The 16,870-nt window shown below is 35.6% G+C and overlaps 1 protein-coding gene across 9 annotated transcripts in view; it reads left to right on the top strand.

Annotated features, from left to right (window-relative positions):
* The window catches only part of ANKRD28 (ankyrin repeat domain 28), a 116,121-nt gene that overhangs the window by 74,512 nt on the left and 24,739 nt on the right, over nucleotides 1-16,870 (top strand). For all 9 annotated transcript variants that reach the window (XM_005863619.2, XM_014537549.1, XM_014537554.1 and 6 more), the window contains 8 exons: nucleotides 1,986-2,198; nucleotides 3,679-3,757; nucleotides 4,600-4,714; nucleotides 5,639-5,721; nucleotides 7,689-7,752; nucleotides 9,393-9,461; nucleotides 11,606-11,746; nucleotides 15,638-15,749. In XM_005863619.2, the coding sequence (XP_005863681.1) occupies nucleotides 1,986-2,198; nucleotides 3,679-3,757; nucleotides 4,600-4,714; nucleotides 5,639-5,721; nucleotides 7,689-7,752; nucleotides 9,393-9,461; nucleotides 11,606-11,746; nucleotides 15,638-15,749 (876 nt within the window). The remainder of the gene's footprint in view (nucleotides 1-1,985; nucleotides 2,199-3,678; nucleotides 3,758-4,599; nucleotides 4,715-5,638; nucleotides 5,722-7,688; nucleotides 7,753-9,392; nucleotides 9,462-11,605; nucleotides 11,747-15,637; nucleotides 15,750-16,870) is intronic.

Raw genomic sequence — 16,870 nt, 5'->3', positions numbered from 1 at the left:
GAGTATATTTACTCTAATTTTAAATACAGTTCTGACAACCTCCTCTGGTTCTTAAAACATAGATTTTAGGAGCAGCAAATTAGGAGAGAAGGAAGTCTCTGCTAGACGAATGCAGTTTAGATCAGACAAACAAGAAAGAGGTAGGTAGTAGCCTCTGGTCGGCCAAAGAATATATGGTGACTATAGAGCTCTGTAGACTTAATTTAAGGACTGTGGGAAGCACTTTGCCTAAAGCAAGCAAGTAATTACTAAAGTGTGGGGATCTTGAAAAGTCTCAGAAATCTAAACACATTTTTAGGCATCTCAACAGTTCCTATAGCTCTATTTTCAACAGTAACATAATGCTTTAAAGGTCTCCTGATCTAGATAAATGAGACAACCTTGTTTCTGATCTCTGTTCAAGTTCCTTTCTGATGCAATTTTTAAAGCTTATTTTATTGAGAGTAAAATTACATTTGTACACACTTTAAAATAGTCAGACTTAGAGCCTCCAATTGCATGATTTATTAGTTTCCTACGGCTGCCTTCACAAATTACCATAAAGTAAGTGACTTTAAACAGATTTAATCTCAAAGTTCTGGAGACTCTGAGGGAGAATCTATTCCATATCTATTATCTTTTGTTGATTAAATCTAGGTACTTTGACTAAAGTCACATGCTACATTTTTACTTCCCCCAATTTCTGTTACCAGGTATCTGAGAAAAGAAAATGGTATGTAAAGTTGTGATAAGTGGGGGCCAACTACAAGGTTTGAGGGCACAGTTTCCATACAAGACTACCTTTACTTCTGACCAACTACAAGTTTGGGCATTTCCCAAAACTACCTTCAGGTTTCCTAATTCACTAGAATCACTCAAAAAGCTCACTAAAAGCTATTATACTCACAGTTATGGTTTATTATACAGCAGAGATGCAAATGAAGATATCTGAAGGAAGAGACACATAGGACAGAGTTCAGGAGTATTCTTAATGCAAAGCTTCCATTGGCCTCTCCCATGGAGTTAGGACTCCTTACTCTCAAAGCATTAGTGTATGACAATATGCGCATGGTATTGCCAACAAGAAAGATTCACCTGAGCTTCCTTTTTAGTGTTTTTATTGGATTTCCATTACATGGGGATGATTGATTTTATCAGTTGCCCACATTGTTGATTTCATTCTCTAAATCCAATGATACCAAAGGGCCCTAAGACTCATCAGCTATCGCCAATACTACTTTAAGATCCAGTGTAGCCAGCTCCCTCCCTAAACAAGGACACTCCTATTGCGTATGCTGTGTATTACCTCCCAGAAGACAAGGTCAAAGACCAGACATTTCTTTGGCAAAGGTCAGATTCTTTACTACACAAAAGTCATGTAGACTTTTGCCCATTTTATTTATTAGAAAAAAGAATAACTTGAGTTGCATGAATTATTTCTCAGTATTGAGCATATTTTGAGCACATTTATTTTGGTAAAATGTCAATATGTAAGACTGGAAAATGTCTAGAGCCCAAGTTGTAAAAATATATTAAATAGAAAAAAATGCCACTCATTTAAAAAATTTTCTGATACCTACTACATTACTAACTTTTATCACTGTAAGTGAAAAGGCTAAGCATGTGCACATTATTCATTAATACCTCAGAATTTTCCATTTGTGTTCATTTTTTCATGATTCTTAGAGTTAATTCTCTAAATGTCCTTTACTTGGAAGTCTTTTATATCTCACTAAAATATCTCTCTTGGAATCATTCAGTTTTGTCATGCAGTAGACATTGTACATGTGAATTATATTCTCTGTACAAAATGCTGTTTGATACAAAAATGCTGTTTTTAATGTTCATTATTTTAAAAGAAGTTGAGAATTATAAGCCTATCTGTATATTTATCCCTGTTTCTCACTTTAATAATTTGCTTGCAAGCAAAATGTTGTTAAAATAACTCACAACAAGGATAATTAGAAACACTACTTTAACATTGACATTTTGTTTTCTCCCAATAGATGAATGAACCAAATGCCTATGGAAATACACCTCTTCATGTAGCCTGCTATAATGGACAAGATGTTGTAGTGAATGAACTTATAGATAGTGGTGCTAATGTAAATCAGAAGAATGAGAAAGGATTTACTCCTTTGCACTTTGCTGCTGCCTCAACACATGGAGCGCTGTGCTTAGAGCTCCTGGTGGGCAATGGGGCTGACGTCAATATGAAGGTAGGAATACAATTGGAATCCACACTAGTATTTAGGAGTTCACTATTTAAAACAATATCAGTAACATATCATTCCTCAACAAAAAGTAACAAATTACTGATACAAGAACATAGATGAATCTTTAAAATATGTTGAGTGAAGCCTTACACAAGAATATATATATATACTATTTCCATTTCTGTCAAATCTAGAACAGTTGAAATTCCATTTACATGGTGTTCCAGATTCTATAGTTTAAAAAACAGCCTGGCTGATGTGACTCAGTGGTTGAATGTTGAACACCAGGAGGTCATGGTTCAATTCCTGGTCAGGGCACATGCCTGGGTTGTGGGCTCTAGTAGGGGGCATGCAGGAGGCAGCTGATCAGTGGTTCTCTGTCATCATTGATGTTTCCATCTCCCTCTCCCTTCCTCTCTGAAATCTCAGTGGTATGTGTATGGGTGTTCACTGTAATACTCTTTCAACTTTTCTATTTTGAAATTTTTCACAATGTTGCCAATTGGATGGCTTGTTTGCTTGAAAATATGAATATAAAATTAAAGAATCAAATACCTAAATAGGTATTTATGAAATAAATCTAATACTCCATTATTATAATGAATGACATGATGGTTTTTTTTTTCTTCTTTTAATCTTTATTGTTGAAGGTATTATATAGATCCTTTTGACATGAGAGTTTCTTAAGGAGATCTGCATTATACAGTTTTAGTGTAAACTTGGCACTTACCACATTTCAGTTTTGAATATATACACAGAAGGTATGTTGAATATTGTGAAGGATTAGAATTATAAAACAATTCCTTTCCTTTTTTGGTGGTCATGTATATGTTTTGATTTGTTAAATAATTTTGGGGAAAAAAAGACTTTACCTAACTCAAGCATTGTTTTCATGTTTAGAACTCCTTTTAATTTCAGAACTTTCACATTAAATACACACATGCACATCTAGTTTGATTTATTATTTTAAGTAATTTGAGAAAATACCTAACAAAAATAATATATCAGTTTTTAAGTGAATTATGGGCTGAGGTTAATTACAACATTCACTTTTCCTTGGTTGAGGAGGGATTCAATATTTCTTAAAATGAAGGAATTAGAGCAATGTGAAATTTTTGAAATGTGGGAAGCACATCCTGGCTGTGTCCCATTCCCGATTATATGGCTTGGTTAATATCCTGTACTTCAGTTTCCCCACCTATGAGATAGGAATGATAGTAAGATTACACTGTACCTACCATGCAGAGCTTTTTATAAACTGTAGGCATTGATTTTTTTTTAAATTTGTGCTTTATAATACACATGCTAAGAAATTAGTTCATAATTTTCAACAACTGTTTTACCTCCATAGCTTCAGCTAAACTTAACACTTGAGTAATAGTTATACAAAATAAAAATACAAGAGAACATTAAAAATGAAACTAAGGATTACATATTATGGATAGGATAATTATTTTAAATTTTTTTTGTTTGATTATTTCAGAGCAAAGATGGGAAAACCCCACTGCACATGACTGCCCTCCACGGTAGATTCTCCAGATCACAAACCATTATCCAGAGTGGTAAAAAGTATTTCTGTTTGTTTTTTTTTCTTAAATGTAGTAAAAACATCCACAAAATGAATGGTATTGAGGACTTGTCATAGTAGTCTATTTTTTAAATATTTGATGTCAGATCTCATGAAAACCAAATAAAATAAAATGCCATGTATATGTTTTTTACATAATTTCTTAAATTTATTTTTAGTTGTTTCCCCTGGATTATAAATCTAATTTCTCTAGCAGTAATGTTGGCTTTTTAAAAACATTGCTAAAGAGAAAATTCTGCCTTTCCACTGCATTATATATTATATATAAATAAAACTCTGTTGCAAATATCTTTTTTCCCCTTTTTAATATTTTGAACTATTTTTAGAATTTTCATTTACTTTTGAACTTGTATTCTTTTGCATTTGAATTAATACTAGGCAAGCTAAACTTTTAAGTAAAAAGAACTTTTAGGCGCAGTGCTTTAAAGCAATGTTTTTCAAGACATGTTTCTCAAGATAACAGCTGTTAGTGGTTTTGCAGAGGAAAAATAGGAACAGGTTCATGATCAAATACTTTGTGAAGCATTGCATGCAGTATTCTTGATGATGTGAGAGTGTGCACATTAACGTTCTGAAAAGTCTTGTTCTAAAGAAATGTGTTTAATTTTGCTTTAAAACAATGGTCTCCAAACTTATTGGACCCCAGAACCCCTAAGTATAAAATCTGTAACTCCAGTGCCTAGACCAATGTACTATGAATGAAATCTAGTTAAATCCATCAGTGTGCTTGAATAGAACTTTATCTTGCTTTTCATGTAATAGATTTGTCTTGATCTTTATATAATCTAGTGTCTGATAGCATGTCCTTTATTGCAGGAGCTGTAATTGACTGTGAGGATAAAAATGGAAACACCCCTTTGCACATAGCAGCAAGATATGGCCATGAACTGCTAATCAACACTCTTATTACAAGTGGTGCTGACACTGCAAAGTAAGTACTTACCAAGGCGTCGATAGCTGTGACAGAGAAACACAGAAGGAAGTGAACTGCATTTTCCTAGATATTTCTATTAGAAATGTGGGTTTTAGCCTCCAGCAATTACATATTGTACTAATTGCTAGAGGGTTTTTTTTCTCCTTTTTGTATTTACGATGTGGTAGAACAGAGTGTTTGGTAATACAATTTCATTTGGTAAGCCAGCATAGAGTATTTTAAAATATTTTTTAACTCCAGTTCTTTCTAGATTATGCAGTTTTGATTAGAGCTTTTAATTTGTGTGGTCTATTTATTTTTAATACTGGAGGTCCAGTGCATGAAATTTGTGCACGGGGGTTGGGGGGGCGGGGGATCCCTCAGCCCGGCCGGCCTGCACCCTATTCAACCCGGGATCCCTCTCGCTGGCTCCTAGTCGCTCGCCTGCCTGCCTGATGGCCCCTAACTGCCTCTGCCAGAATGATCGCCCCTAACTGTCTCTGCCTCGCCCCCCGCCACCGTGGCTTTGTCCGGAAGGACGTCCGGAAGATGTCCGGTCTAATTATCATATTACGCTTTTATTAGTATAGATATTTTTGGTTGCAATAATTTTGAGAGGAGGATGTTCCTGGCATATAGTGTAGTGTAAGTAGCACACAGGAGCACTGCTGAACATCCTACATGCACAGGATGGCCCCCATACACACACAAACACACATACATACATACACACACAACAAAGTTTATAATGACAGTAGTGCTGTGGTTAAAAAAACCTTACTCTTTGAGGAAAACTGCTGGATAATAAGTTATGCCCACCTTTAACCTATTGCCAAATTGCTCTCCAAGGTGTTAAGATTTTGACCCACCTGTCTTTTCACTTTAAGTAATTTATTGTCTTTTTCTTGCATTGTAATGAAAATACTGTCCGGTTTATTTCAGGCGTGGCATACATGGAATGTTCCCCCTCCATTTGGCAGCCTTGAGTGGTTTTTCAGATTGCTGCAGGAAACTACTTTCTTCTGGTGAGTGGGACTTTTGTAAACTGATTATTTTGTCTCCTACCCCCATTTTAATACAATTTCTTTGTTCTTCGATAATTACATACAGATATCTCCAAATGTGAAGCATGTATTAACCCCTCTTAGAAAATGTTGTGTCCTTTAATTTTTTTAAAAAAATATATATTTTATTGATTTTTTACAGAGAGGAAGGGAGAGGGATAGAGAGTTAGAAACATCGATGGGAGAGAAACATCGATCAGCTGCCTCTTGGCACACCTCCTACTGGGGATGTGCCCACAACCAAGGTACATGCCCTTGACCAGAATTGAACCTGGGACCTTTCAGTCCATTAGGCCGACGCTCTATCCACTGAGCCAAACCAGTTAGGGCGGCTCCTTTAATTTTAAGGTTCAATTTTCTCTTCATCTCTGGAAAAGGTTTTATTTTTCCAGTGATTTTCTTCTCTCTGTTAGTTAGGAATGGGATGTGGAGTATTTCTAGAGCAGCTTCTGTTCATTGAAGGTTAACCATCTTCTGGGATTGTCCCGTTATGTCTAAAAGCAAAATATCTTTATTTGCATGCTTCCTTTTTAAGAGCTAATTTCCATCATACAATATCCTCTCGGTTTGTGAAGTTATTTATGTCATCTAATTACTATTTTAAAATGCCACAATCGTAGTCAGTTTGAAACAAAACAGAATAGTTTTTTATAAATATTACTACAAAACTGTGGTCCTTGTTAAATTCATAGAATTACTAAATATATAAAATTTAATTGATTATATTTCTCAGAGGTTAAGAAAGTTGAACAGATTTTATATATTAATACTCATGATTGCTGAAAGGATTATGGGAAAGTTTCCATGAAAATTAGCATATTTGGAGACAGACACTTCTGAGTTTTTCTTAAATGATAATTCTTAAGTGAGTTAATTCTGTTTTGAGTTTTTAAATGTGTGTGTGTGCGCGTGCTCAGCTAGTGTGGCTCTGTGGTTGAGCATCAACACAGGAACCAAGAGGTCGTAGGTTTGATTTCCATTCAGGGCACATGCCTGGGTTGTGGGCTCGATCCCCAATAAGGGGTGTGCAGGAGGTAGCTGATCGATGATGTTCCTCTCTCATCACTGTTTCTATCTTTATGTCCCTCTAAATATCAATAAAAATATATTTTTAAAAATAAAAATAAATTGTGTGAGTGTCCCCATAAGTATTCACATACCCATTTTTCTGTGAAAGAGAATTCTAAACCTCTTCTCAGTGTTAGTAAAAATTTATAGGTAGCAAAGCACCTGTAACTTTTTTAAAAAAATGAAGCATATTAAGATATAATTCACATATGGTACACTTTATTCACTTAAAGTTTGCAGTCTTTTTTTGTATATTCTCTGAGGTGTATAACCCTTACTACAGTCAGTTTTAGGATATTTTTATTTTCCTCCTAAAAGAAAGCCCCATTAGCACTCAATCCCCATTTTCTCCCTAAGCAACTACTAATCTACTTTCTGTCTATAAATTTGCCTATTCTGGGCAGTTCATAGAAATAGAATCACCCAAGATGTGCTCTTTTGTGACGGATTTCTTTCACTTAGCAAATTGATCTCAAGGGGCATCCATGTTGTAGCATTATCAATACTTTATTTTCCTTTATTGCTGAATAATATTCCATTGTATTCTATGGTTTTTATTTGTATTTGTTTTGGTGTGTTTTTTCAATTACAATCAACATACAATATAGTATATTAGTTTCAGGTGTCTATAGTTTTTAAATAAGTACTCAAGCACTTATCCTAAAACCCTGTTTTTTAGTAGTAATTTTTTTGTAATATTGTATATTATTAATCTATTTTCTATAATTTTGTAACTATAATTCATAGTTTTGTTTGAGATTGGGGGGTGTGTGGCTCTTGACATTTCTTGACAAAATACTGTAATATAAGTAATGTATCTATAACATTATATAACATGTAAAATGTCTTTTTTCTTGTAGGATTTGACATAGATACCCCAGACGATAATGGTAGGACCTGTCTCCATGCAGCTGCAGCTGGAGGGTATGTTAATAAAACAGTTACTGTTTTAAGAAAAAGGTCGTCGGTCATGGCAGTTTTTCTCTTTGATTCTCTTTATTAGTTCTGGACTACCACAAAATAGAAAACATAACAAGAATGGTTTGGGAGAAGAAAGTCCTGAGTAGTAGAAATTGCTTTTCTTAAATCTTTATCCACCTAAGTCATAAATTGTGAGTAGGAGAGAGAGAACAGACTTACAAAAGGAAGTTATTGCTTTTTATAAGAATGATTTCTGGGTAAATGAAAAATATATTTCTTCCAGTAAGAGCATCAAAACATTGGGAGTATTTTAAGTAATACTACTATTCTTTGAGAAGGTGTTAAGGAATTTTTAATTATAATTTCAGGGCGGGGGAAATGTTAATAGCTTGTTTATGTCTTCCTTCTACTCAGGAAGAATATATATGAAATGGAAAATTTGAAATTGAAAGATTTTGGACTAAGTTTTGAGTATTAATTACTACTACTAGGGCAAATTAGACAGTTGGTTTGAATGAACAACAAACTTCAACTAAAACTCTTGTCCCGCCTGACCGGTATGGCTCAATGGTTGAGTGTCAATCTGTGAACCAGGAGGTCACAATTCGGCTTCCAGTCAGGGCACATTCCCTGGGTTGTGGGCTCAATTCCCAGAATGGGGGCATGCAGGAGGCAGCCAATCAATGATTTTCTTTCATCATTGATGTTTCTACCTCTTTCTTCTTTCCTCTCTCTGAAATCAATAACATTGTAGGGGGAATAAAAACCCTTGGTCCCTGAAGCATGATGCTAATCTAATGCTTTTGATAATCTAAACCCTAAAGTTGTGATAAGCCGTTTAATTCTTGATGACTTTTTCAGGAAGACATTTGCAAGAGTTTTATTTCCAATAATAATTCCTTAACAATTACTGATAATTTCGAAGTGTGTTGAACCAAGACTACCACTAGGCCAGTCTCAGTTGTAGAGATGGATTGTTAACATGTGACTGGGTCCTCTTGTTCTTCCAATGTCACCAAAGAACCTTCCAGTTAAAACCTAGCATCCATGTTACTTGCCTATAGAGAGAGGGACAACAGACAACATGAATGTCTGATTGTTTGGCAGTTGCAATTTTCATAGAAATAGTAAGTTGATGTTCAGGTTTATAAAAATTAAATTTTAGAAATACCCATGCATGTAACATATTCTCCTATAATTTTAACTAAGGATGCATCTAAGTAAGCAAGGTATAGCTAATTTTGGACATTATCTATGTTTTCAGGTTTGATTTTTTTAACCTATTTTAATTCAATTTAGAATTAAAAACCACTTAAATTTAAACTGTTCAAGTTTAAGCATGTTGCTTGAAGTTTATTTAAAGGCTCTTAAAAACTCTTTAGACACTTACAAATGTGAACTTCCTTTTTAATAGTGACAATAGGATTCATTTGTTATTTCCTATCAATGAGCAATATGTATGTATATAACTTTTTAAATTTCAGATAAGATGAATTTTAATGTTTTTATTCTTCATAAAATATAAATTGTGCCATATTATTCACTTTACTCTCATTTGAAAACATGTTTTTTATGCATATTTAAACCTACCAATTTCATTATTAAATTATTAACAATTAAGTATTTTATTTTTTCCTGGATAGAAATTTGGAGTGCCTAAACCTTCTGCTGAATACTGGTGCAGACTTCAACAAAAAGGACAAATTTGGGAGGTAAGGTGTGATACAGTTCTTCTGTAGAGCCTAATTAATGTTATTTACTCAGTGACTTGCTTGACCTTCTAACTGGCTTCTGAGAATTAACTGAACATTTTAGCATTGTGATCATGATTCATTGCAAGGTTTAAGTAAGTTGATAACTTATAAATATTCATTCCTACCCAGGATCTTCTTCCACCCAAGCCCCTGCCACAGCCCCATGCTGCCTTCTGGCACTTTATAACTTTACGTTATAAGCACTTCTCTACCTCTTGGTATCATTTCTCCTCCCATAATTATAGCCATGGAAATGTAAAACCCTGTGGTCTCTTCCAGAAACAAGCTAGAGCTCAGTATGTTCTCCTTTCCCCCAAGGCATTCCTTTTTTGTCAGAGTGTGCAATGCCCATGTTGGTTACAGAGCACTAGAGAGAGGGAGGAAATGGCAAATATATATGTAATTTTCCTTTCTCCTCTCCTGTAACTCCCCACATACACAAATACACATACCAGCATATCCACAAACACTCCCTGAGCAGGACCTATAGGAAAGCACCTGTGAAATGACTGAGTCCCTTTGCAGTCACTCAACCAATCCTCATTCTCAGGGTTCAAACCCAGGCCTCATTGTTGCTAGCATTTGTGGTGGTAATACTTAAAACCACTGTTATCTGCTATATAATAACCTTCCTATTGACTGAAGTGGTAGAAGAAAGATAAAGGTCTCTATCCACCTCCCTGCTAGAGTGTTAGAACCATGTAAGTAAGAATCAAAGGCAGTTTGAATTGGTTTGAAAAATAGAGGTGGCAATAGGAGCAAAATTGTGTGTGTGAAGAATTTGAGAATTGTATCAAAGTGTATATGACAAAAAAGGGTGGGTGTGTAAGAAGGAAATGTGGTTAGGCCAGTGCAGAAATAAATAGAATTAACTATGATAGGGAATTAGAAATGCATGTAAGAAAAGAAAAAACTATCTGATCTTATAATTACTTTGAGGGACAGGCGGCTCTCATAAGTCTGCTAATGGAAGGAACTAATCACCTGCAAAATCAAAAATCATTTTGGCTTTGGAATGCAAAATTTTTATAGTGAATTTGTTTTTATAATTACACTTTAGTCCATCCTGTATTAGTTAATTCATAACACTTGAAGCATTCTATATTACAAATAGAGCTTCAGAAGCAGGTTCTGAGAATAGAAGTTTGAAAGTAATTCAGGGTTAATTGCATTTTTTAAAGTACTATTACTATGCTATATCATTATTCAGTAAATAATGTTTTACTGTTTTTTCCCTTGGTAAATGTTTTAAAAAATATATAGCATGAAGATTGGACTAAATTTTATCTTTACTTTTCTGTTTTCTCCTCCTCCCTTTTCTTCTTTTTTAAGAAAAGTCATGGAATCATAGCTTTGCAAACCAAAGACATGGACTCCTAAATGTAGTAACATTCTGTTTCATTTCAGTAACTGGAAAGAAATAGGCTATGAATATTCAGTCTTTAGAAATTAGAACAGTGCTCTAACTCTTCTGAATAGTGAACAATCTTCAAAACTATGTAATTTTTGCTTCTAAAATCTGATATTACTTTGTAGCTCTACCATATAGTGGATATAACTGAGCACTCTTTTTAATGCTCCTATATTTTCTCTTTTATTCTTCTACTGAGACATGAACAGAAGCTGCTACCTCTTACTATGAAGCATTGTTTTCATCAATTTATATAATGTTTTATTGAATTATATAATAAGGATGGGAATACACAGTTTAGTATCAAATAGAACTGACTCTCAATAAATAATAACTTTAATAGTTATTTTTTAGTATAGGGAAAGTTTTGTTAAAATAAAGGTTGCCAAATTTCTGAACAGAATACTGAGGTTGTCTGTAATTCACTCAAAAGACTGGAATTGTAACTTCCAGAGACCATGAAATCTTTTAACTGTGTTTTTAATTTCATATTCTTAGAGGTTTTCTGCTGCCTAACTTTTCTCCTCCTCAGCTTTCTGTCCAGCCCTCCAAAAGACTTAGTTTATGGCAGAAATCAATCTCAGGCTCTCTTGTATTGTAACTGAGTGGAGTAAGAAGCGTCCACTGTGTTCTTGTTTACTCCTCTATGCCCCTGACTTTTATTTTTCTTATATTAACTTGGGCGCAAAAGATCTCCACTGCACTATGCTGCTGCCAACTGCAATTACCAGTGCCTGTTTGCTCTTGTGGGATCAGGAGCCAGTGTGAACGACCTTGATGAAAGAGGATGCACACCCCTGCACTATGCAGCTACATCAGACACAGATGGCAAGTAAGTATCATGTGGTGAGAATGAAGGATCGTTGCTCCCGTAGAATCACGTCTGCCATAATGCATGGCTATTTTTATTGCAAATTTATATTTCCTTTTTGAACTTGTTGGTGTTGATTATCTTTCCTTAAGTCTCTAGAGTGGGAAATAAATTGGTTTCATAATTATTCCTTAATTATAGTTATTTTTACCTATTTCAATATAATAATAACCTTCCTATTGACTGAGATGATAGAAGAAAGATAAAGGTCTCTTTCCTCCCCCCTGCCAAAAACACATCTTAATATCACCTCCATGTTTTTTTTTCATCTGACTTTTCAAAGGCTACTAGTAGCCTTGAGTATATCATAGGGGAAGGGGAAGAGAAGAGATACATGGGCAATGCTACCAGAAGATTGGGCTGTGAGACTGGAATATCACTATCCTTCAAATCTTAAAGTGTTAGAAGTTCTTAGGTGGTAGGGGAAGAATAGGAGAAATAGTTTCTAATACACTCTGATTTAAATTATGTGCTTAATTGGGATGAGAATACTTAATTTGTCTAATATATTAAATGAAGGTAAATTATAACAGTAATTATAGTTTATTACTTAGCTATTTAGTCATAAATAATTCCTCCTGATTTTGCATGCATAATTTATTTTAGGGGAAGGATTGAGATTATAGAAGTCTTCATTTTTTAATTTTTTGAGTTTTATAAAATGAGCATATCTTAACTTATAATCAGGAAAAGTAAATTAAAAGATACTCTCTCCCTTCCACCTTATTTGCAAATTAAAAGTGAGGTCCAGATTTTCAAGGCCAAGTAATTTTGTGGTTCAGTATTTTAGAAACACCCAGGTTAAAGTATCACTAACTCATTCACCCTTGTGCTAAAGCATTTAGTAGCATGGAAAGAACACTAGATGAAGAGAAGACCTGAGGTTAGTCCTTGCTTCACCACATTCTAGCCAAAAATATTTGGAACAAGTCATTTAATTATTTTGGGTGTCAGAACTTTTTCCCTTTGTTACAAAGAATGTTTGTCTCACAAAGTAGTTATGAAATTACTTAGGATCTAAAAGCCATGCTAGTAGGAGGAATTCTATCACTATAAATCAACTCTTAGTCTTTGTTTTGTTACAGACCAATCATCCGAGTAGTGTTACTGTAAAAAATTATAGAAATAATGTGTTTTGATAGAAACTACTGCATGTATAACAGTTAAATTGTTTCAAACCATTTAATTCTGAAAACTTGGAACTAGTCACTGAAAATAGTGCTTTGAGACATGCCCCCCCTACTTTAGAAAGTAAACATGAACTTACCTGCTTGTTTTGCTTTCCTTAAATAAATCTTTTTTTTTAGTACTCATGTATCAGCAAGTTATCTTAAAATAGTTCTTTCCTCTGATAGACTGTCTTGTATTCAGGTCTCAGTAAGGAGAACTATTCCCGTTTTATCACTCATATCTAGAGAACTTGAGTAAAGATAAGGTATGCCCTAGGTGAAGTGTTTGTGCCTGTGAGGCAATGAGACTGCTCTCCAGTCCTGCCCATCTTTTCTCCATCTTTGCAGTGAGTGTTGACTTTGGAGCTGGGCACCTAGGAAGTGTGCAGTTTGCACACTGCCCGGAGCACTTACTGAAGTGCCCTTACAGCCAGTTTATGAACACCAAGAATCATCAGGCCTGTCAATTAAGAAGTCAGATTGGGGTTTTTAATCATAGTGATACCCAGTTCACAGTGTTTGTCAATAATTTTAGCTGTACATAAATACTAAAATTTCACCTAAAAGAATGAACATTTACTACCATTAAGGATAATTGTGATAGCTATAGATTCTGTAAATAATTTCTAAGATTTAAAGGATTTTAAGCAATTCAGCATTAAACAAATAAGGATTGGCAATGAAAAGAATGCTCCGGGCCCTAGCCGGTTTGGCTCAGTGGATAGAGCGTCGACCTGTGGACTCAAGGGTCCCAGGTTCGATTCCGGTCAAGGGCATGTACCTTGGTTGCGGGCACATCCCCAGTGGGGAGTGTGCAGGAGGAAGCTGATCGATGTTTCTCTCTCATCAATGTTTCTAACTCTCTATCCCTCTCCCTTTCTCTCTGTAAAAAAATCAATAAAATATATTAAGAAAAAAAAAGAATGCTCCGTGTGTGTGTGTGTGTGTGTGTGTGTGTGTGTATTTGTGTGTAAATTGGTTTCATAATTACTCCTTAATAGTAGTTATATATATATGATACATATATATGATAATTACTGAAAATCAATTACATTGCTTAAGGATTCCTTCTTTTTTTTTTTTTTCTTTTTTTTTTAAAATATATTCTATTGCAGAGAGGAAGGGAGAGAGATAGAGAGCTAGAAACATCGATCAGCTGCCACCTGCACATCTCCCACTGGGGATGTGCCCGCAACCCAGGCACATGCCCTCGACCGGAATCGAACCCGGGACCCCCTAGTCCGCAGGCCGACGCTCTATCCACTGAGCCAAACCGGTTTCGGCTTAAGGATTCCTTCTTATTGGTTTTCATATAACCTCAGTGTGCTTTTGTAAACTTGAATTTTTAAGAAGTATTTGCTTACACATTTTTCCTATATTTAGTCATATTGCAATATTAGACAAATTATTACTGAATAATTATGGACTTGTAATGTGAGCATGAATAGAATTTAGGTTATTTTGTTGGATTCCCACCCCCATTTATCAAATGAATAGACAGAGGCCATCCTATATAATAAAGCAGTAATATGCAAATTGACTGTCATGCCCTCGCACAAGATGGCTGCCCCATATGGACCAAGATCACCACCACAAGATGGCCGGCAGGGGAGGGCAGTTGGGGGCAACCAGGCCAGCAGGGAGGGCAGTTAGGCGTCACTCAGGCTGGTAGGGGAGTGATTAGGGGCAATCAGCCAGGCAGGCAGGCGAGCGATTGGGAGCCAGCAGTCCCGGATTGTGAGAGGGATGTCCGACTGCCGGTTTAGGCCCGACTCCACAGGGATCGGGCCTAAACCAGTAGTCAGACATCCCCTGAGGGGTCCCAGATTGGAGAGGGTGCAGGCTGAGCTAAGGGACACCACCACATATACACACACATACACACCACACACACACACACACACCCCCCCCAGTGCATGAATTTTGTGCACTGGGCCTCTAGTTTCATTATAAAGATGAAGTGATTTACCCAAGATCATCATTAGTATCAAATCAGCCCTAGAGACAAATCTTTTAATTTCTAATTTAGTACTCTCTTTTTTTTTTTTTTGCTATAGTAACAATAAAATTACTAAAATTATAACAGTGTGGATCATATAGTGCCTTTTAAAATTATTTTTCTCATATTTTAATAGCACAGAAATGAAGTATTTCTCCCATGCAAAGGTCTTTCTTGTCACTTGCATACCAGTTTTACACTGTTTACACCCTTCTCAGTCTTCTGATTCAAGATCATTGAATTCTGACTTCCGTTTTGTGAAATGTCCTTGCATCCTTTATTGAGTGTCCTAATGAGATATTGTGCTCACTCTGTGTTCCAGATAGGTGAGAAGTAATATTTGCCAACATAGGATGCTCACCACCACTTAAGACTTCAATCACATCAGATGTTGTGTGAGGGGAGCAGGTGGTCCCATAGGTTGTGACTGTAAAAGACAGCCCTTAGGTGCACTGTGCTTGCTGACAGACTTGGGAGGTATTTGCTTTGAATGAAGAAGATTCTCTTATGAACAGTTAGTTTGTATTTTTATGAAACTTACAGTCAATGTCATTTAAGTGACTAGGTGTATTTATGATTTTACATTGCTCAGATGTAAGAAAAATGTCTTTTTATTTTTGTCTGTTTTTATCACTAGTTAAAATGCAGGATTCAGAATTTTGAATATGTTGTTTCTGCAAATAGGTGCCTAGAATACTTGCTAAGAAATGATGCAAATCCAGGGATCCGGGATAAGCAAGGATACAATGCAGTTCATTATTCAGCTGCTTATGGTCACCGTCTATGTCTTCAGCTGGTAAGATTCCTAAATTCTGTGGAACAACTAATATGAGTTTATATTCTAATAATTTATTGAAGATGATAATAAATGGATCTATAAACAAATTCTGTTGCTTTTAAACATTTTTAGAATCCATATACCTGTCAAATTCATATTTGTCTCAGTCAGCTATCTGTCATTCTCTTTTCCCTTTCAAAAAGAAAGGACAAAATTAGGTCTCTGGACAGGGCTACTTATGTCTTTCCCTTACATTACCTCATATCTATGTAACATTTACTTCCTCTGTTCCTTTATTTTTAAAAAAAAAAAATATTTTTATTGATTTCAGAGAGAAAAGGAGAGGGAGAGAGAGATAGAAACACTGATGATGAGAGAGAATCATCGATCGGCTGCCTCCTGCACAAACCCACTAGGGATCAAGCCTGCAACCCCGGCATGTGCCCTTGACCAGAATCGAACTCACAGCTGTTCAGTCCGCAGGCCAACACGCTATCCACTGAGCCATGCCCGTTAGGGCTCCTCTGCCCCTTTAAATAAATGTTTTCCAAATGTTTCTAAAGAAATATAACCATGTCTTAAGTGAGAAATAAATGTCCCCTTTGGAGGAAGTTCCCCCATATTTAGGGAATTCTGAAAGGCCATTCTTTTAGCAGAAGTAGATGAGGGAGGCTCTACTTCTGCAAAGTAACTTTGTGTTTCAACTATGGTATCCACCATTCACCCCACTTGGTTGAACAAGTTAAAAGATTCTCAGGTGTGTAACAGATGCTTCAAGTTAAAGGTTCTTTATTTAAACTTACCTTATAAATTGTATTAAACATTGTTTCCCTTCAAGTGAAAGTAAAATTCAAGGAGAGTGAGTATAAAAGATAGAAGAAAGGAGATTGACATATTTGATATAGCATTTAGAACCAGAGGTTACTATGGTATCTTGAGTCTAAAATCTTAAATCCATGTGTCTAGGTTTGTGGTCTATTAGTTTATACATTTGCTTATTTAAAATACTTAATTGAAAGGGAAGCACAGGCTCAGAATGGAATTTTAAAAAGTCCTATGTAAATATAGACCTACTAGAGGCCCGGTGCTCAAAAATTTGTGCACTCGCGGGGGGGGGGGGCCCCCCACCCCACCCCGGG

Source organism: Myotis brandtii, unplaced genomic scaffold, assembly GCF_000412655.1.
Source record: "Myotis brandtii unplaced genomic scaffold, ASM41265v1 scaffold18, whole genome shotgun sequence".
NCBI lineage: Eukaryota > Metazoa > Chordata > Mammalia > Chiroptera > Vespertilionidae > Myotis > Myotis brandtii.
Note: the sequence above shows the minus strand (reverse complement) of the source record. Positions and strands in the feature narration are given on the sequence as shown.